This window comes from Eublepharis macularius, chromosome 7, assembly GCF_028583425.1.
Source record: "Eublepharis macularius isolate TG4126 chromosome 7, MPM_Emac_v1.0, whole genome shotgun sequence".
Taxonomy (NCBI): domain Eukaryota; kingdom Metazoa; phylum Chordata; class Lepidosauria; order Squamata; family Eublepharidae; genus Eublepharis; species Eublepharis macularius.
The window spans coordinates 3,512,309-3,534,042 of record NC_072796.1 but is presented as its reverse complement, the minus strand read 5'-3'; the positions used below and the strand labels follow the sequence as shown (position 1 = coordinate 3,534,042).

Below are 21,734 nucleotides of genomic sequence, written 5' to 3'. Positions count from 1 at the left end.
AGACTGGGTTGGAGCAAAACATTGCATGAAAATAATAGGAAAGTATGGAGAGAGAATTTAAAATTCCACTTATTTCTTCTTCTCTTTAATATACACAGGAACAATAAAACTTTAAATATGTACCCGTTTGTGTGGAAATATTTTGTTTTCTGAAACATTTCCTTAAATATGAAAGCATGTGGAACCCACTGGAAAGACAATATCGATCTCAGTACTACAAGATTTCCATAATTTACTCAACTCACATTTATTAAAATATTTACGTCCTCACCGTTCCCTATGGCGTACACACTAAAGCTCTGCACTAAACTACCTTCCATGCGTGCAGCCTGCACCCCATCAAAAGCCCTGGCAAATAAAATAGCCTCTCAGTGCCTCCTGAACACTTCTAGAGACAGTGCCCCCTTCATCTCCTCAGCAAGCCTGTTCCATAGGGTGGGAGGTATAAAGGGGAAAGCCTAGTCTCTGATCAGGGCCAGGTGGGCCACCTTAAAGTGGGAGAAGAACTAAGAAGGGGCAACCTGAAATCCTTGCTTGGTACACAGGGGCCAATAGGGGAGAAGACAGTCCTTACATCTGCGGATCCTAGGCTGTGAAGGGCTTTAAATATCATAAACTGGACTTGGAAACAAACTGGCAGCCAACGTAGCTGTTTTAAAATAGGCAAGATATATTCCCAGAGACTAACAATAATTGGGCTGCTGCATTCTAAAGTAGCTGCATTTCCAAGATGTCTTCAAGTTTAACTCAATGCAGAGTATATTGCAGTAAACCAACCTCAATGTTACAAATGCATCAATCAACTGGGGAACATTGGCTGAGTTTGAGAAAGAGAAAGCCGGTGAACGAAATGCAGCAGATCGAAGGCACTCTTGGCCACTGCTTCCTGACCAACTTCCCAATCAACATTACCTCTATCTTGTCTGGATTCAGCTTCAGTTTGTTCTGCCTTAGTCACCTTCAAAACCCTGGTTCAGAGCCATGCTTGACACATCTGGAAGCTTAGATCATAAAATATAGAGCTAGAGGGTCAACAACCCCAAAGACATAAATGAATTTCATTCAGTAGCCTCATATAAATACTGAAGCATATGGGTGAGATCTTAGAACCCTGAGGTGCTCTACAGGACAAATCTCAAAGTGTTGATTCTGCTGCTCCATTGGAAACAGGTGTCTCCTCGAACACCAATAACAGAGTTGACAATGTTATAGGTCATCAAGACTATTATCTTGTTTAAATTTAGGTCAGTCTATTGTTTAAGTATTGTTGATGTCTGCCTTTGTCATTTTTTCTTGAAAATTTCAAGGAAGGTGATATCTCAGCTTTTTAGCATCTCATTTATCAGCCATCAACATTTTACAACATTTGACAGAATGATGAAATTGAGCAAAGGCAAAAGTCTTGCTGAAATCATGATCTATTATGATCTGATCTACTGGATCATTAGCTATATTAAGAAAAAATACTAAATCACTTACAATTTTTCCGTTTGAAAATTATGCTGACCACTAATAATCAACTTTGTTTTGTTTAAATTCCTATAAGAGAACATTTTATTAATGGGTCAAGCGTCTTGTTATGCATTGAAGTAAATCAGTGGTGAGATTTTTTTATTATGAATATAGTTTTGGATTTCTTCATAAATATCTGATTTGTGCGCTTCTTTGAAGGTATAAAGAAGGATATGGTTCTTTATGTGCACAACAGTGTGTGATTTGATTGTAGCCTGCTAGATGGTGAAAAATGGGAGTCTTGCTTCTGTTTCTGTTTTGTTTAACATTATGCATTTTGCCCTGATTTGTTCAAAATGTATGGTCTATAAGTAAGTCCTAGTTCCACTGAGTACCAAACTACTTACATTGCTGATCCACGAAAGCCAGTTTTCTGTGAGCAGCTCCATGTAGCTGTGATAACATTTAACTGACCCAAGAATAGGAGAAAGTCAAAATGTACCAGATTCCATCTGTTTGCAGCATCAATGAAAAATGGTACCTCTTCATTACAGTTATTTTTAGCACAATAAACTTCTGAAATTTTTTTTCTGACATAACCTAGGCATAAATCAAGTGTTTATCTCAAAGAGGTATAATGGAAATAAAACCAGAATTTTGGGAGAAGCATCTGCAATACTTAGTTTATCCTCTGAGTGCCGCTGTTCACCTACATTTTCAGAGATGTGTATAGTCCTTCCTGCCTTGCTGTTCACAGTACAAAAACAGAAAGATCAGTTTTGCATTGAATGATCTGGTGAGAAAGCAAAGAAAGACAATCTGCAGCAGAATATTTTACAGACATCCTTGGCAATGTATGGCTGAAGATAAAATCTAAATACCTTTATGAGATGGGGAAGATGAAAGCAGGAAAGAGACTCCAGCATTCAACCAGAAGAAACTTGATTTTCTTTGCGATGATTACTATTTTGGAGGTTTATGGGCAGATTCACTACTCAATTCCTGAAGAAATGCAGAAAGAATCATTGGTGGGGAATATAGCAGTAGACCTGGGTATGGACATAAAGGAAAGAGACCACAAAGTCCGCATTGGTTGTGAAGGTAGGATTCAATATTTTGCTTGGAATTATGAAAGTGGCCATTTGTACACCACAGAAAGAATAGACAGAGAGCAGATTTGTGACAGAACACAGAAGTGTCTGTTGAAGTGTGATGTTATTATTGAAAATAAAATGAAAGTGTATGCTGTTGAAGTAGAAATTACAGATATAAATGACCATGCTCCCCATTTCCCACCAGAAGAACAGGAACTGACTATCGGTGAGACCTCCACCCCTGGTTCTCGGTTCCCTCTGCCTGAAGCTCAAGATCCAGACCTAGGGATAAATTCTATACAGAACTACCAGCTCACTGGCAGTAGCCATTTTGCTTTGGCTGTTCAAGTAGGAGAAAATGGTGCCAAACATGCAGAGCTGGTTTTGGAAAACTCTCTGGACAGGGAGGAGCAGTCAGAGTATGAACTAACCCTGATAGCTTCCGATGGGGGCGATCCAATCCGATCTGGAACTGCTCGAATTCATGTCGTTGTTCTGGATGCAAACGACAATGCACCAATTTTCAGTCAACGCGTCTATCAAGTGAGTGTCAGAGAGGATCTCCAGAAAGGTTCCATAGTCTGCACGATAACAGCCACTGATAAGGATGAAGGAGTCAACAAAGAGTTAAATTATTCTTTCAAAAAAATTGGGGAGGCAGCTTCCCAAACGTTTCTCTTAAATTCCACTACAGGTGAAATAATGTTAGCGGGAACCCTTGATTATGAGGAATTTCCCCTTCATGAATTTGAGGTACAAGCAAAGGATGGAGGAGGGCTGTTTGACAGATCCAAAGTATTGATAGAAGTTACTGATGTGAATGACAACATACCCCAGATAGAAGTAACTTCGCAGGTCAACTCAGTATCGGAGGATTCACCACCAGGGACAGTTATTGCCCTATTAAAGATACAAGATCAAGATTCAGGAACCAATGGGGAAGTCTCTTGTTCCATTGACGCCAACCTACCTTTTCGACTGGAGAAAAGTTACAGTAATTATTACAGTTTGATGACAGAAAGAACTCTGGACAGGGAACAGATGCCATTTTACAATATCATCATCGTAGTTACAGATCATGGGATGCCACCTCTTTCAACAAGCTCTACACTCTTGCTCCAGATATTAGACACAAATGACAACCCTCCCCTCTTTACTGAAACAACCTATACCTGCTACCTGATGGAGAATAACCCAAGAGGAGCCTCCGTCTTCTCACTCAAGGCAGATGATCCAGACTGGGAGGAGAACTCCAGAGTAACTTATTCCATCATTGAAAGTCAAATGAGTGACTCCCTTCTCTCCTCTTATCTTTCCATTAATTCTGAGACTGGTGTTGTCTATGCATTGAGCTCTTTTGACTATGAAGAGCTCCGGGAGCTTAATTTTGGGGTTAAGGCCCAAGATGGAGGCTCTCCACCACTCAGCTCCAATGTCTCAGTGACTCTCTTCATTCTGGATCAGAACGACAATGCCCCCCAGATCTTGTACCCTGCTATCCCCACCGATGGTTCCACTGGAGTAGAGCTGGCCCCTCAATCCTCTGAGCCAGGTTACCTGGTCACCAAAGTGGTGGCCGTGGATGCAGATTCCGGCCAGAATGCCTGGCTCTCCTATCAGCTGCTGAAGGCCACAGAGCCAGGGCTCTTCACCATAGGGCTCCACACTGGCGAGATCCGGACGGCCCGTCCCTTTCTGGACAAGGATGCTCTCAAGCAAAGCCTGGTGGTTTTGGTGAAGGACAATGGGCAGCCCCCTCTCTCTGCCTCAGTCACGGTCACCGTGGTGCTGGCCGACAGCATCCCCGAGGTACTGACTGACCTGAGCAGCATCTCCACCCCTGCAGACCCCCAGTCGGACCTCACCTTCTACCTGGTGGTTGCTGTGGCTTTCGTCTCCTGCTTGTTTCTCACCTTCCTCCTTGTGTTGCTGGCACTCAGGCTTCACAGGTGGAGAAATTCTTGGTTGTGTGATTCTGGGAGTGTGAATTTCAGTGGTGTTCCTGTCTCACAGTTTGTGGGGATTGATGGAGTCCGAGCATTTCTTCACTCTTACTGCCAAGAAGTGGCTCTCACCACAGACTCTAGGAAAAGCAAATACCCATTTTCCAAGGCAGATAATTCCAATATGCTAACTAATCAACGGACAGAGGATCCCATCCTCATTGCTGAAGATATTAGTAGTGGGAATCAGGCCTTTGTCCAGGTAAGCTGAAAACATGATTCACGCATTGTGTTAATATCTGAATTTCTTCACCGTCAGGCTGAAGTTTGTTTCTAATGTCTGTTCACCAGCAGATATGCTAAAATGGTTTCAAGGCTTTTTGAAAAATAGATTCAGTTAAATGGTCCTTAAGGCTGCGTGGAATAAAATCATTATTGTAGTAGAAAATACAACATTTAGTATACATGTTCTGTTCTTTTGTTCTGATGGGGTCCAAAAAAATCTAGTGGCATTAGTGGTTTGAAAGCATAATGCAGCAACCTGAAGGCAGTTGGTACCGAATTATGGCAATTTCTCCAAGATTCCTTTCAGAGACTGTGTTCGAACATAATGCCAGTCCATCCCACCCTTCAGCCAGGTCGAGGAAGGGATAAGGTTTGCAGCTGGTCTCATAGTTGGAGAGGAGTCCACCTGTCTCAACACCTGCTTGGATTTGTGCCCACATCAGGGGTGGCAGGGAGTGAGGGCTTAAAAAGCCCATGAGGCCCGCCTTCTGTCTTTCATCACCTGCTAAAAGATTATGTCAAGCATTGTTGGACACTGGGCAGGGACATTTGCTCTTTTTTGATCTGAAAATATAACCACTGTTTTACATGATTCTTTTTAGCTTACATAATTCTCCTTTCCTCCATTTTATCAAAACAATAACAAAATAACAATACAAAACAATAATGCTGTCAGGTAGATTAATAACAACAACATTCGATTTATATACCGCCCTTCAGGACAACTTAATGCCCACTCAGAGCAGTTTACATTAGCCTGAGCAATACTGACAGACCTAAATTCAGCCAGTGACCTGCATGTTCCTAGCGTCCCATACTGGTGAGGTAAAATTAAATAAATTTCTGCTCTAGTGTCCCTGGTATAGCAAATATGTTAAAGGGAGTCTATTAGATACCAAAGCAAGAGATAGAATAACTGGTTAATGGATTGTCATGACCAACAACAACCACAGGCGTCCGCCATAAGATCTGGGCACTTCCCCCCATTATCAAAGACTAATTCTAGATAAATCTCGCCTTCATTTCAATGGCAAATTCTTGCATAACTATCAGGTTTTAGTATCAGGATATTGTAGGACAAGAAAAGGTAAAGAAGCAGACAGACTTTTAAAGATTCTTGAATTCTCCGTACTGCTCTGGAGAAGGGGACCAGGACACACACGCACTTTTGAGGTAATTTTGCTGCAACAGACTAACGTAATTATCCCTTTCAATTTATTATCTTCAGATAAATGTTATTTATTTTGTTCTAATGGTGGTTCTTCTAATTAGGTTCAGTAAATCTTACAAGATCTGACCATTCACCTCCGTATGCACATAAGGTTGCATAAATATAATGCTAAAAACTTCAGCTCCCATTTCCCCCTCAGTGTCACTGGATTGAGCTATTGCAAGCAAACCCAGGCCAGGTTTTCCTTATTCCTGGCTAAGTGGTTTCCTTTGTCTTCCCTGTGAGAGGCTGGACAAAAGCTCTCCCGTGGCTCTAGGCCTTCTCCTGAACAGAAACTGACAGAAAGATAAGGATATTTTATTTCCAGTTTACAGCCCAGTCCAGCCCAAGCACCAGATCAGTGCTGGGACTGGGAAAGATGGTGGAGGCAGGTATTATGTTCAGACCAGAGGGGTTCAGGCAGAGGCATGGAGGGTGAGGCTCGAGGACTGAATGTTTCAGTACCCACGGAGTGAAGCTGAATTATGTAATACTTATAGTTTACATGGCATGATTTTTACATTTTTTACATAATTTTTTTAGATTGTTTAAATTTAATGAAGAACCATGTTGCTCATGCTCAATTCTCAAACTGCTGTGCTCAGTAACTACTAGTTTTTTAGTTATTAGGGACCACATCTCCCACATTTGATATTAGGGACTACATTTCCCAGCAGGCACTGTCTCCTAGTTTGGCCTAAGGAACAGTTGCCTTTTCCCTGAGGGGTTCAGGGAGAAAGGGCGTGGGGAGAGAAGAATAGTCTGGAAGAGAATAATCAAGTGAGGCCTATAGAAGATGGAGTAAGGAGGTTGCCAGGCACAGACTTGCAACTGGCAGGAGTCCACAGAGGCAGGGACATGAAGGGGGCATTCTACTGGGTGAGTGTGATGTCACTTCCTGGAAGTGGTCATGCCTCTCTAGGAATCATTAGAAACTCTATGGTAAAACCATAGTTTCCAGCAATTCCTACAGGAGACTAACATCACTTTTGGGGTTTCCCTAGAAGTGATGTCATGCCATCACCAATGGCTTTTTGAAACGTTATTTTTATCCCAGCAGCCACAAGAACAGTAGTGGGAAACAGGAGCCAGGGATCCCCTTACCGTGATGGGAACCCTATGTCAGACTGAAGCCAGAGATAGAGACTGAGGATTCAGCCCTTAGAACCTTGTTAGTATTTCCCACGCATTCTTAGAAGAAGCTTTCCTGGTTAAGGTTGCCATAATGCCTGCCCATACCATGGGTGATCTGCCCCTGCACTCTGGCTGCCCACCCTCAATCCTGTAGTGGGGGGGGGGGGTAAAAGTGTATGTGTGTGGAGGGGTGTGTAACATCACTGAAGTGAGATTGGGGGAATTCCTAGAATGTCACATGCCACCGTTGTTTTCTCCCATCCTTGTCCCATGTCCCACAAATGGTCCCGTTTGGCCACCCAAGTTACATACCTTGCTGAAAGCGCTTGATGCTCTTGCTGGAAACACCAGGCTTGAGACAACATTACGCTCTTTTTTGCATGAGTACTTTAGATAACATTCCCCTCCTAAGCAAAGTTACATAGTAAATAAGCAGTGTAGTGATGTAAGTTAGTAGTAGTAGTAATATCAAATGATAGGTTTGGGTGCAGGCTAAAGATGCTTCTTATCAATCTTACATAGTCATGACTTGAATCTCATCTTCATGTCTATATGTCTAGATTTCTATGGCGCTGTTTTTAAGTGGACAAATAAAGCCGTGCTTTATAGGTTAGTTCACAAATATACAATACTGTAGAATGTGCTGTGTTCCCTCTGTTATGTTGTTTTACCACTATGTACTGGTGTAAAGGCTTGGTGGTATAACACTACAGACATTCAGATCAGTGATAGAACTTGCCGCCAGAGGAATTTGTTTCTGAGTTCATATGCCACTTACAGATCTGCTGTGAGGGTTGGTGATAGAGTTGCTAGCTCCGGGTTGGGAGCAGATTCCTAGAGATTTAGTGGGAGGAGCCAGAAGAAGGCTGAGTTTGGAGAGGAGCAGGGGTGTCGTGTCATCAAATCTATCTTCCAAAGCTGCTATTTTATCATTAATCACACTGGTGCAGTACGCTACACCCTCTGTTGTTTGCATGATAACTCATTAGTGTAGGTCCATTTAAAATATTTCCAGAAGATACTCAGGCTTTGATGAAGTTTGAGGAAGAAAGAGCTCTATATTTGTGGTCTATGTATTGAAGCTTGATTTTTTGGAGATAGCAAAAACATGAGGGAATTGTTGGATGATCTCTGATATGATGAAATAGATCAGAAGAGAAAATAATCATCCGCATAACAGTAAGGAAAAGAAACTAATACATGTTTGTTAAGAAAAAATGTGTATTTATAGAGAGATTTTAAGGCATTATTCACTTTTCGAAGATAACACCAGCTTGCTTGCATGTTATAAAAATGTATCATACAGTCAAGCTAGAGGGGCAAAGCACACCCCCACCAACATTCTTCTTGTAATATACTAAAGGCTAATACATTTATTGTGGTTAAACACTATTTTGCACCTGAACTTCCATAGGTCAGAAAGGACTATTTTATCAGAGGGATGAAACATATAAAGAAGAGGATGGATATATGTTTGTGTCACTCTCTACTTGGGGTGGGCTTATTTTCTATGATGGTTTTTTTTTTTAAAAAAACCTTGAATTAACATATACTAAAAGCAGAGATACTACACATGAGTACATAAGTTGGCTAGTAATTTTTCATGCATTCAAAAATGCATGAACTCACACACAGGGAAGGAGAATCAGAGACATAATTTAAAACTCCATCCACAGTGCACATCTACATTCATTCATTGTAAGGTCTGAATAGGGTCTACATGCATACAGGTATATGTGTGTACAGCACCCTCTGTGCAACCGGGAAGTCTGTTATTATCATCAGTTGAGAACTTTTATTTTTAAAAAAGGTAGCACTAGATGTGATGGGAGATACAGGGTACCACCAAATTTCTTTCTCCTCCGTGATATGATGTAAAGAAAAATCTGTGATGTCATCTCATCACATGTCTGAGTTTGCTCAACCCTGCAAGCAGCAGCCAATGAAATTATGGGCGGTGGGACCTAGAAAGGAATGACATCACCTCACCTGTGTTACTGTACATTATGGGGAATGGGAACAAGCCAGAAGGAAAACGGGGCTGCTGTTGCATATCTCATTACAGTTTCATCCTAACAAGGAATAAAAGCACTGCTGTTATATTTATTTGCAAATCTTAAAAAATGCCAATCAGTCATTTGGAGGCGTTTCCCCTTTTACTGGTCAGTACGCAAATGGTGTGCATGCATGAATACCAATATTGTATGTCCATTCAATGAGCAGGATGACTTCAGTGTGCAGTGTGCAATACAGAATTCCAGTATGAGAATAGAAAGTGAAATCTTAATACAGTTTTCAAGTTTGGTGGGTAAGTAGTCTTCTAAGAAAGAAGGAGAATAAATATGAAAACAGATATATAAAACTTTAGGATCTCCAGCGCTGTAAACGAAGTCAGCATTTATCCAGGCTACAGGTGTCAAGAAAATATTGGTGGGAGATCTGAGTTGGAGGTAGTCTCTACTTTGTATTCCAGGCAGAAGGAGGTGGGAAAATACAAACAAAGTACATTATATGGTAATAAAAGCAAGAAAATCATACTTTTCTCGTTTTACTGATTCACTGTTCTGTACCGATTTCTACAGTTTCTATATTACAAAGTTTACAGTGAAATCCTAAACAGAGTTATTCCAGTCTAAGACAATTAAAATCAATAGATTAGACTGGAATAACTCTCCTTATGATTTCACTGTTGATGAAGGTGTGTAATCTCCACATTTCACACTCACACATTTAATTTCGCACCCACTAATGCACATATTCACATAATGTCTCTGTTTAAATAGGATATGAGATCTTTGCTTGCAGTTCTCTATCTGAGCCTCATTGTGTCACTGTTGGCCAATCTAGATGGAGGTCCTCAAATACCTCCCTCCTCTCTGAATGCTGTGCCGCTACAGAAAAAGCACACCACAAACACTAGTCTTATTGAGAACGACAACATACTCGTCCTCGTACTGATTAAGAAAAAGAGGAGCTGCTTCTTTCTTATTGAGATTATTTTTATTCTGCTGATAATTTGTCCTCTTTTAAACAAAGTGAAGAAAACAGAGATTATTTTTATAGAGCCAGATGGACAAAAAGTATGAAGGGAGTTGTTGGATCCTCAGAAGGCAAGTACTGCTTCTTTCCTTATTGTCTTTGTGCTGCTGGGCTGCCTCAGAGCAGATTCGTTATTCAATCCCCGAAGAGATGGCAAAGGGTTCAGTTGTGGGGAATCTCGCCAAGGATTTGGGATTGAATGCCAGAGACCTAGGAAGGAGAAATCTGCATGCTGTTTCTATGGCTAAAGTGCAATATTTCACTATCAATGCAGACAATGGAAACCTCTGTGTAAATGACAGAATAGACAGGGAGGGAATTTGTGGCAAAAATCCACTCTGTTTCGTGAATTTTGAGGCAGTGATAGAAAACCCTTTGAATGTTTTTCATATAACGATAGCAATCCAGGACATTAATGATAACAGACCATATTTTTTAAAAAACAATATCAATTTAGAAATTATTGAATCTAGTTTGCCAGGCACCAAATTTCTCCTTGGGAAAGCTGAAGATCCTGACATTGGGATGAATTCTCTCCAGAATTACCAGCTCAGTCCCAATCAACATTTCACCCTGGAAGTTAAAGAGAGTCAAGATGGAAATAAATTTGCAGACTTGGTGTTGCAGAAGCCACTTGATCGGGAAAGAGAACAGGCCTTCTGCTTGGTTCTTACAGCTACAGATGGGGGTGAACCAAGAAAAACGGGTACTGCAGAGATATGCATCAATATCACTGATGCCAATGACAACCCACCCATCTTCACTCAAGAGGTCTACAGGGTCAGTTTGAGAGAAAATGCTCCTGTTAACTCCCTTGTACTCAATGTCCTTGCAACTGACAATGATGAAGGTTCCAATGCCCAGATCAAGTACCATTTCAACCATGTCCCAGTGAATGCTGACAATAAATTCAGCCTGGATACAACCAATGGCTCCATTACTCTTACAGGGACATTGGACTTTGAGGAAGCTGAGGAATACACCTTGACTATTGCAGCAAAAGATGGGGGTGGATTAGAGACCCAGTGCAAAATTGAAATAAGGGTGGTTGATGAGAATGACAATGCCCCAGAAGTGACTCTGGTTTCTTTGTTCAGTCCAGTCCCCGAAGATTCAATTTCTGGAACCTTAATTGCTCTGATCAATGTGCATGACAGAGATATTGGTGATAATGGAAAAGTAACATGCACACTACAAAATGATTTGCCCTTTAACATTCTTCCATCTTCTAATAATTACTACAAAGTCCAGACAGACAGTCCCTTAGATCGAGAAAAAAAATCTGAATATAATATTACAATCATAGCCATTGACAAAGGGATCCCCCCTCTCTCCACGAAAAAAATAATTTCACTGCAGATCTCTGATGTCAATGACAATTCCCCCACTTTTGAGAAGCCATCCTACAGCATCTATGTGCCAGAAAACAATCCTTCTGGGGCTTCCATTTTTAGTCTCAATGCTTTAGATCCAGACATGGACCAAAATGCACGAATCACATATTCCATCCTCCACAGCAACATCGAGGAGCTCCCCATCTCTTCCTACATCTCCATTAATTCTGAGACTGGAGCTCTCTATGCCCAGAGGTCCTTTGACTATGAGCAGTTCAGAGAGTTTCAGCTGCAAGTGAAGGCCCAAGATGGTGGTTCTCCCCCTCTCAGCAGCAACGTCACCGTGAGGGTGTTCATTCTGGATCGGAACGATAACAGCCCACGGATCCTGTCCCCTTCCCAAGAAGCCAAAGGCTCGGCCTTGTTTGAGATGGTGCCTCGTTCGGCTGAGGCAGGATATCTGGTGACCAAGGTGGTGGCCGTGGATGCTGATTCTGGACACAACGCCTGGCTTTCCTACCATATTATTCAAGCCACTGAACTGGCATTCTTCACCGTTGGCTCTCATACTGGTGAGATCAGGACAGCGAGGGCGTTTGTGGAGAAAGATGCTGCAAAACAGAAACTGGTCATTTTGGTGAAGGATAACGGGCAGCCGCCTCTCTCGGCCACCGTGATGCTGAACCTGGTGTTTGCTGAGAACTTTCAAGAGGCCCTTCCAGAAATGAAAAATCAATCCAGCAGCCCTGACTATCAGTCTGACCTTCAGTTCTACCTGGTGCTGGCCTTGGCTTTGATGTCGTTCTTGTTCCTCTTGACGGTGATTCTCGCTGTTCTGATGAAGCTTCGGCGATCGGGAAACCCCAAATTCCTGCAGTGCTTTGCTCCTGTTCCCCACTCAAAGGCTGGTGCCATCTTCCCTCCAAACTTTGAAGATGGGACTTTGCCGTATTCCTACCAGCTGTGCCTGTCCTCAGAATCCAGGAAGAATGAGGTCACTTTTCTCTCCCCCAATGTTCAGATTGCGGGCAATGTTCTTGGTAATGACAACTTTGGTGTGCCTTTGACAGGCAGTGAACAAAACAATTTACATTTGGAAGTGGAGAATACTGAAAAGGTAAGTTGTCTTCACAGGAATTATTTGCATTGTAGATTTCATTATCTTTTACTATATATGTAATGGAAGTGTGGATAGTATGACTTTAGTTTATTCAGTGTAAGTCAAGTCTATTGTGTATTACGTAGACTGTAGATTAGCTTGTATTTTGTATCTCTTCTTTGAAGCTTCAAAATATTTATTCAGTCTAGTTTCTCTTTTGATATTTGCCATTCCTAAATCATGTTTTGAGGACCAATCTTTAATCTTAATGATGGCAGTGCATTATATTGGATGTTACTTTTGAACACCAAAGAGAATCATGGAAATAGAAAATGAGTTGATGACAAATTTGCATAGCTTCTTTAAAAAATATCCTATAGCTTGTTCACACATAATTGTTGAAGACTTAATTATTGCAGCATTTCCCATATCCTCTAATGCATGTGACTTTTATGTGCTGATAAGCCATCACAGATAAACTAGAACAGACCTTCTTGTATTACTCAAATACAGTGGTTTTAAGCGGAGTCAGTTCACACGCTCCTCTTCAGATGGGTAGTAAGTATATTTTGATACATCCAAACATGTGGATGTTTCAAAATGTGACTCTCAGATTATTTACTATAATGTTTACTGAATATAATCTAATACAACACTTTGAACTCTAACATTTCTTCAGTGCGTTCTTCTTCCTCTAGAATATTTGTAAAGTTTAAATCTGAAAATGGTATGTGAAAGTGAAGGACTTTCCACAAAGTTAATCTTTTTCCCTCTGACTATAAGGATGGACGGTATACAGACACCGTTGTAAAAACAGACGAGCAGTGTATCAAGTCTTCCTCTTTGTTTCTGCTTAATAGCTTTAAAATTGAGGTGCCGCTCAAAACACCTTGGACATGTAATGTGTAGATTCTACCAAACATCTGAAGTATATGTATTTTTTTTCAACCTGTCTATACATTCAGAAAAGCGCAGATAGCTCTTCTGAGTTTTTATCACTGCAGAAGGGGACTTACACATTTAAACATTCTCCTTCTACATGAAAACTTGTGTCAATGTGTTATAGCATACAGTCCTCCCTCACATGCTGGAATTAGGACATTTTTATTCTTGGGGGGTATTTAAATATAAGATCTACACACCTGTATTTTGCTGTGGTATGATCATAGGAGAGCTGTGCCACATACTTCTACTGATTTGCAGATTGGTTTTTTGTAAAGTGTGATAATAATGCATGTTGGCTTGAGAAGTGCTACTTTCCATATTCCACAAGATTAGTCTAACTCTCCAGTGTTTAGAATTTGGAATTCTATTAATTCTACAAATAAACTTTCACTGTACCTTAACAAGGAATATTTAATATTTTTTTCTGTGACATATTTTCTGGTATATTTCTTTTGGTTTAATTCTGGTCTTCCTTTCTATATACCTAATGTTAGGAAAGTTTTGTGTAAAGTCAATGACAGGTTAATTTTCAGTGCCCATGAAATGGACCATTAAAGTGTTTCCTGAAGTCAAGAGGCATTAGCATTGTGGTCTTGTATTCCTTCAGTGAAGAACTGGGAGTATTAATTTACAATATTTGTAGACAGGGCTTTTTTCTGGGAAAAAAGGTGATGGAACTCAGTGGTGGAACTCAAGACCGCACAATGACGTCACTTTGGGTCAGCTGGAACAAGGGGGAAGTTTTTTAAAGTTTAAATTGCCCTCGGTGAAAATGGTCACATGGCCAGTGGCCCCGCCCCCTGATCTCCAGACAGAGGGGAATTTAGATTGCCCTCCGTGCTGCTCAGTAGTGCGGAGGGCAACCTAAACTCCCCTCTGTCTGGAGATCAGGGGGTGGGGGCACCAACCATGTGACCATTTTTAAGAGATGCTGGAACTCCGTTCCACCGCATTCCCACTGAAAAAAAGCCGTGTTTGTAGAGTTTAGGAAGCATGTCTGTACTGAACCCTCCACCCATTTGATCTCATAAACAACCCTGCAAGGTATGTTAGGCTAAAAGAGAGGAACTGATATGACATCTTCTGCTGGTCTCTGAGAAAAACAATTCTGTATAAAGTTGGAATTATGTTTACATGCACGAGATAGTTCATGTTTGGACAGTTAAAAATCTGGAGCCATTTACGTAATATGATCTGGTATTCTTCCGCTACTTTTTTTGAAAAGCATGCAGTTTAGTTTCTGCTATTTCACTCTGCCTCCAAGGCTCAAGCTGCCACTTTTCATTACTATAAGCAAGACGATCCATCATTGTGAACCAAGGAAAAGGTCTGTTATACACTCTTAAGTCAGAATTAAGTCTCAGAATCTGTGGTTCAGTGGAATGCATCTGAGAGTGTGCCCTCGGAGTCCTACCTCTGCCAACACATATAATCTAATGCAGCTATCTCCTAGTGAAAATTGCTAGGCAACTTTTTGGTCCTGTCAGAATATATGCACTAAACGAGCTAGAGTCATCTAGGGAGGACCTTATGCCTACCACTTGGGATTGTTTCTGCTCTTTTTAAAAGTATGTATAGAATCTGAGGAAGTTGGAAATGGGCCAATATTTTTAATTCTAAAATCATAGTGTTTTTAAAATAGTTCATGGAGTTTGTCTCTATTGCTCATGTGATTTCAGTGGAGTTGAGTTGTTTGACTTCAATGATAATAAAACAAGCTGGTCTGTACTAGTGAAGAACCGATACTGAATTTGAAAATGCTGTCTTCTTGTTAGACATAAGTGCAAGAGAGGGAATAACCCGTCCATTTACTAGAAAGAAAAGATACCAATTGCAGTTCTCCATTTGAGACTCAGAGTGGCGCTGTTGGCCAATGTACCTCTCATGATGGAGCTAAACTCCACTAAATGATTCAGTGTGCTGCTCATTTGTGGATTGCAGATCAGGAAAACAGCAGAAAACGGAAGCTTTTCATCACTCTTTCCTGCGGAAAAGGGAACAATTTCAAGAAATATAAACTAACTAGAAACTAGCCACGCATTCTGATGAGGATTTAAAGTATCTCAGTTGACCAAAAACAAGCAAGAAAGAGACAGAGCGATTGGGATGGAAGGAAGCCACGAAGAGAACAATGGGTTGATAAGAAGGCAAGTACCTCTCCTTTTATTTGTGACATGGTTCTGCAAGGCTGCCTCTGAGCAGGTTCAGTATTCCATCCCTGAGGAAATGGAAAAGGGTTCCGTTGTGGGGAATCTTGCTAAAGATTTGGGACTGAACACTGGAGAAATAGCAGGTCGCAATCTGCATATACTTTCTCTAGGTAAGAAGCAATATTTTATTGTCAGTGCACAAAATGGAAAGCTGTATGTGAATGATAGGATAGATAGAGAGGGAATCTGTGGGAAAACTGCATTCTGCTTTATTAATTTTGAAGTCATGGTTGAAAACCCCATGAATATTTTCCATGTAACTGTAGCAATCCAGGACATTAATGATAACACACCACGTTTCTTAAATGGGGATATCAAGCTAGAACCAAGTGAATCAACTTTCCCAGGAGCCCGATTTGTTCTTGGGTATGCTGAAGATCCAGATGTTGGAATGAATTCTCTCCAGAATTACCAGCTCACACCCAATCAATATTTCACACTGGAAACTAGAGAGAGAGAAGATGGGAATAAATATACAGAATTGATACTGAGTAAGCAACTGGATCGGGAAAGTGAAAGCAGTTTCCATTTAACCCTTCTTGCTGTAGATGGAGGCAAACCTGCCAAAACAGGGACAGCCAAAATATGGATTGATGTCACTGATGCCAATGACAACTCCCCGGTATTTGCACAAGAAATGTACAAGGTCAGCTTGAGGGAAAATACCCTCAAAGGATCTTCAGTGATGGAAGTGAAAGCCAGTGATAAAGATGAAGGTTCCTATGGCCAGATCAGCTATAGCTTTAGCAGCATCACTGAAAGTGCCCGCAAAATATTTTACCTAGATCCGCAAAATGGGACAATTATAGTTATGGAAGCACCAGACTTTGAGGAAACAGATGCATACACCATGACAGTTGAAGCCAAAGATGGAGGTGGCTTAGTTGCACACTGTAATGTTGAAATAAAGATATCAGATGAGAATGATAATACCCCAGATATTATTCTTGTTTCCTTATCTAGTCCAGTACCTGAAGACTCTGTGTCTGGGGTACTGATTGCTGTTGTCAATGTAAATGATAGAGATTTTGGAGAAAATGGGAAAGTAACCTGCCAAATCCAAAACAATTTGCCTTTTAAAATCATATCAACATCTAATAACTACTATAAAGTTCTTACAGAGGGTACCCTAGATAGAGAAAACACACCTGAGTATAATATCACAATTACAGCCACAGACAAAGGCATTCCAGCTCTATCTATGCAAAAAACTATCACAGTGAGGATTTCCGATGTTAATGACAACCCACCTGTCTTTGAGAAATCCTCTTACACTGCCTATGTGCCAGAAAACAACCCATCTGGGGCCTCCATTTTCAGGGTCAAAGCCACAGACAAAGACCTGGATCGCAATGCGCAAATTGTTTATTCCGTCCAAAAGAGCAACATCGAAGACCTGCCTCTCTCCTCTTACGTCTCCATTAATTCTGAGACTGGCACGATCTACGCACAGCGCTCCTTTGACTACGAGCAATTCAGGGAGTTCCAGCTTCAGGTGAAGGTCCAAGATGGAGGCTCTCCTCCTCTCAGCAGCAACGTCACAGTGAAAGTGTTTATTCTGGACCAGAATGACAACAGCCCTCAGATCCTCTACCCTTCCAAAGGCATGGAAGGCTCGGCCTTGTTTGAGATGATTCCTCGCTCAGCCGATGCAGATTATCTGGTGACCAAGGTGGTGGCCGTGGATGCTGACTCTGGACACAATGCCTGGCTCTCCTACCACCTGCTTCAGGCCACTGAGCCAGGGATCTTCTCAATTGGACACCATACTGGTGAGATCAGGACATCACGAACTTTCTTGGAACGAGATGCTGTGAAGCAGAGGGTGGTCATCTTGGTGAAGGATAACGGTCAACCATCACTATCCGCCACCGTGACTCTCAACCTGGTGTTTGCTGAGAACTTTCAGGAGGCCCTTCCCGAAATGAAAAGCCAACCCATCAGCCCCAACTACCAGTCTGATCTGCAGTTCTACCTGGTTCTGGCCTTGGCTTTGATCTCGTTCTTGTTCCTCTTGACAGTGATTCTGGTCATTATGATGAAACTTCGACGATCAGGGAATCCCAAATTCCTCCCATGCTTTGGTCCTGTTCCTTCAAAAACTGGTGCCATCTTTCCACCAAATTATGAAGATGGGACTTTGCCTTATTCCTACCAGGTTTGTCTGTCCTCAGAATCCAGGAAAAATGAATTTACTTTTCTGACACCCAGTGTTCAGGTTGCAGACTTTGTCCTTTGTGGTGACAAATCTGGTGTGCCTTTCATAGGTAATGAAAGAAACTCTTTAAATTCTGAGATGGAGCATGGTGACCAGGTAAGGTTTCTTTTCAGATATTATTTATGAAAATATATTTTATAATCTTTTTTAGAAAACAGCAACTCTGTTTACAAAGCAACTCAATTCTAGCTGCCAAGATGAATTCTCTTATAAACATCTTTTTCATAACATCCTGCAAAAAATATTGTACTTCAGAACGATAATGGTGCAGAGCATGAAGAGTCTGTAACTTTCCTCGTGACAGTTAGTATACAGTTACTCATCTCCTAAGGTATTTTTATTATCATTTTGAACCGCTGCTGCAAAGGGATTATTCATTGCTTGATGTCACCATTCATTGTCACGTAGACAAATACGTGAATTGTCTGCAACGTCAAGTAATGTGCTTGTGCCGAGACTGGGTGATACTAAAGCTTTATCTGTGGCACCTAATCAGCAATAGTTAATTTCCATATGCATGTGCTATTGCTAAATATACCTAATTTATCTCATTACTATCCTTAAACTGAAAAATCATTAATGATTCATCCTTAAACTCAATTGGGTTTTATGGGATGAATCCAAAGTATGTTTTTAGAAGAGGAACTCAAGAATGATTATTTAATACAAATCTTGTGTTTATTCTTGTGTTCCTGTTTAGGGTTGTTTATTTATTTGGACGATGTGTATCCTGCCTCTGCAGGAATCTTCCCAGAGGGGGTTAACAACCAAATTATGTGAAAGACAGAGAGAAAGTTGGACAGAAAGATCTGGTTGTAGAATGAGAGAGTGCATGCCCCTCTTACATAGCATACTGCAGCCCTCCTCTAATGCCACCATCTCACCATGTTCAAGCGGAATCAAATGTTGATAAAATCTTATTAAGAAGATTGTATTAAAAATAGATAGATTAAACAGAGAGATGTAGATTGATACATTAGAAAATTGGAGATATAGAAGAATTTGAATATGCTTAGAATAAGTGATACAATATATATAAGACTTAGGAAAATTATAGTTAAGAGTAGTTTAAATAATAAGATGGGCTAAGGGTTGGAAAGCTGTTGGAAGTCAATAAGGAGGGGGGAAAGGGGGGGAGTTGATATAATTTAGATAAGACGGGGAATTTGTGTAATATTATATGTACTCACCAATAAAAAAAATTTTTTTTTAAATGTTGCTAAACTCTGGGAATTGCCTGTTGTTGCCTTCTCCCACATTGACACCCGATGTGGATTTGGTTCCTCAAGCAGCCATATGGGGTACTTGGACAGTGAGCCAGCCCTGCAATTTACCTTGGATGTAATAATACCATATTTGTATACTACACAACTGTTATTATTAGAATTACATACTAACACCTCAGGTTCCACAGATAGAGGGACCACTGTCCCTTTGTCATTATTCTCAAAAGACTGAGGACTAGTAGTCAGTTGAGGAGGAGAAGAAATACCAATTATAGTTTTATATAATGGATTATTGATTAATTGAAGGGAACTTTGACGCAATTTCTCTAGTTTTTGCTGAAGAAGCTGAAATCGTTTTATCAGATTATCTTGCTCAGTCAGAGTACAGAAAGATGAAAACAAATTAGTCTCAATAGGTTCTAACACTAAATTAGTGTTTGAATCCTGGAATCTACTTGCCGAAATGGTGTCCTGGTTAGATTCATCAGCTAAATTAGGAAATATAACTTCTTTCCCATTATTTGCTTCAGAGAGCTCTGTAGCCTCCCTGATAGAATTCTGGCACAGCATAGAAAATCAATACTGATTCTGTAAATCTTTACACTTCCCCTCCCCTATATTAGATTTTGAGCGTAAACATCATTCTGAACCGGCAAATCTCTGCATCTTCCCTCCTTGCATTAAACCTTCGAAAGACGGAGGGAAGAAAATTCTTATTAGCCTGATGTGACTGTAACTCTTCTTTGAATGGACTTTCATTATAGGATCACGAAAATATGTCAATGGAATTATACCGTATCTCCTAAAATAGTCCTGCTGGGACAAAAGTAATGGAGGTATCCTTGCAGAAGAAAAAGTTAATAAAATGGAGCCATATACCTGTTCCACCGTCTTAAGATCGACATAGGATACATGCAATAAATATTCCAAATGTCTCCTTGCCTGCCACTTAGTTCTCCAACTTATAAAATGTCCTTGATAGGGAAAGATGTTAAGAACTACTGTGGCAGGATCACTATAAGGGCCAGACACACCCCAGAACCTTGAGTTCAGATGATCCTCTGATTTCTCTGAGGCCAGATTATGTAAAACCTGAGTTCTTTTCCTATTTGTATTCAGCTCAGTAGATGGTTCCTTCACAGGATTGCCTTGGAAATCTTGCCTAGGACTTATTTCCTTCAAAAAATATTGTGTAATAAACTAGTTTCTTATAAATATTTTCCATTGTTTGTACAATAAGCATTGTCTGCTTTGCTAATGAATCTAGACTGTCAGTTCTTGATCAACTAGGCCTTTAAGAATTGATGAAGGAAACTGAAATAAAACAGCGTTATTATTTGACACTTCCTTAACACTATCTGCTGACTGCTAAAAGACAGAAACATTTCTGGTTGAGAAAGGTGCATCATTCAAAAGGCTCTGAAATCTCTTTGTATCAGCCAGAGCACAGGGAATTCTATTGGGTAAAAAGTCCTGCTTTGCTTGTCAGAGGGGCAATATTATACTTAAAAGGACATTGTCTCTTCTTCCTCATCCTAAATATAATATAGTTAATATTAATAACTAAGTAGTTGACAATTAATAAGCCTAATTAATTTGAATTAATGTCAGTTTCTTTTAAAAACTCTCCAAACTGAAATAATCAAGAACTGTTTAATGGAATGCAATATTTTTTGTGGTATTAGGAATGTGTGGATTTCTCCTACTTCTTGTGATAATGAAGGGTTGGCAATACCAGACAAGGTAAAAATACCTCTGGAAGTTGTGGTCTTAGGAGTTACATTGGCTTTAGGAAAATTTTTTGCTTATGTTATTAAAAGTAAAGAATTTTGGAGTTTGGTTAATGTCAGGTCATTTAAAAATGATTTACTTTTTGTAGTATTTAGTGTGGCATTGCTCAAGGCCTGTTGGTCAAATGAGAAGTATCATTAAAGTGTTACCACTACTTATTGCTATTGTGTACTTTTCTTGTACTTGTACTTTTCTTGATTGCTTTTGATTTCTACTGAGGACCCACTAAATGCATCTGGTAAAACGGGGCTCCAGTTCACAGAGGCCCATGTTAGGAAAAAAATACGTTTATCTCCAAGATGCCGCAAGACTGTTGTTGACTTTTGCTGCGACCAACTAACCCCACTGGTAAGAGTATTAGTGCATCATGAAAAGGCAGGTGGAGAGAAATCTGTGACTGCACAGAAAAGAAATTAAAGGGTAGAATCACAATTTACAAGTCAAGTCAAGCAAGCCTTTATTGGCATATATAAAATGTAAAATTTTAAATACAGAGACTCCTACAAAATGAGATTAAAATACAGATAGGAGCAGGGCAACAGGGCAGCAAAACCAGTACAGAATATTACTTGTCGGGGCGTATAACCATGGCACTGGAGAGAAACTTAGCTACTATTTCAGTTATTTCCCCATCTGGGTTGTCAAGCAGGAACTGAACCTTAAAATCATCAGAAAACTCTGAAAGTTGGGCTAATATAGGATGTAGAAGATCCCGGCGTGGCGCCAGATAAAAAGCACTGGAGAAGAAACAGTT

General features: G+C 40.4%; 2 protein-coding genes across 3 annotated transcripts in view; both read left to right on the top strand.

Moving 5' to 3' along the window:
* Nucleotides 1-2,342: 2,342 nt before the first annotated feature.
* Nucleotides 2,343-21,734, top strand: part of LOC129333226 (protocadherin gamma-C3-like) — a 235,475-nt gene continuing 216,083 nt past the window's right edge. The window contains exon 1 of one of the 2 annotated variants that reach the window (XM_054984745.1): nt 2,343-4,751. In XM_054984745.1, coding sequence (XP_054840720.1) covers nt 2,343-4,751 — 2,409 coding nt within the window. Of the gene's footprint in view, nt 4,752-15,641; nt 18,060-21,734 lie in introns of those variants that run through there. The other variant, XM_054984743.1, reaches the window with a different exon arrangement.
* On the top strand, nt 9,132-12,671 carry LOC129333251 (protocadherin gamma-B5-like). Its single transcript, XM_054984776.1, has 2 exons — nt 9,132-9,169; nt 10,226-12,671. Exons 1-2 carry the CDS (start codon nt 9,132-9,134, stop codon nt 12,669-12,671), a joined length of 2,484 nt encoding a protein of 827 aa, XP_054840751.1.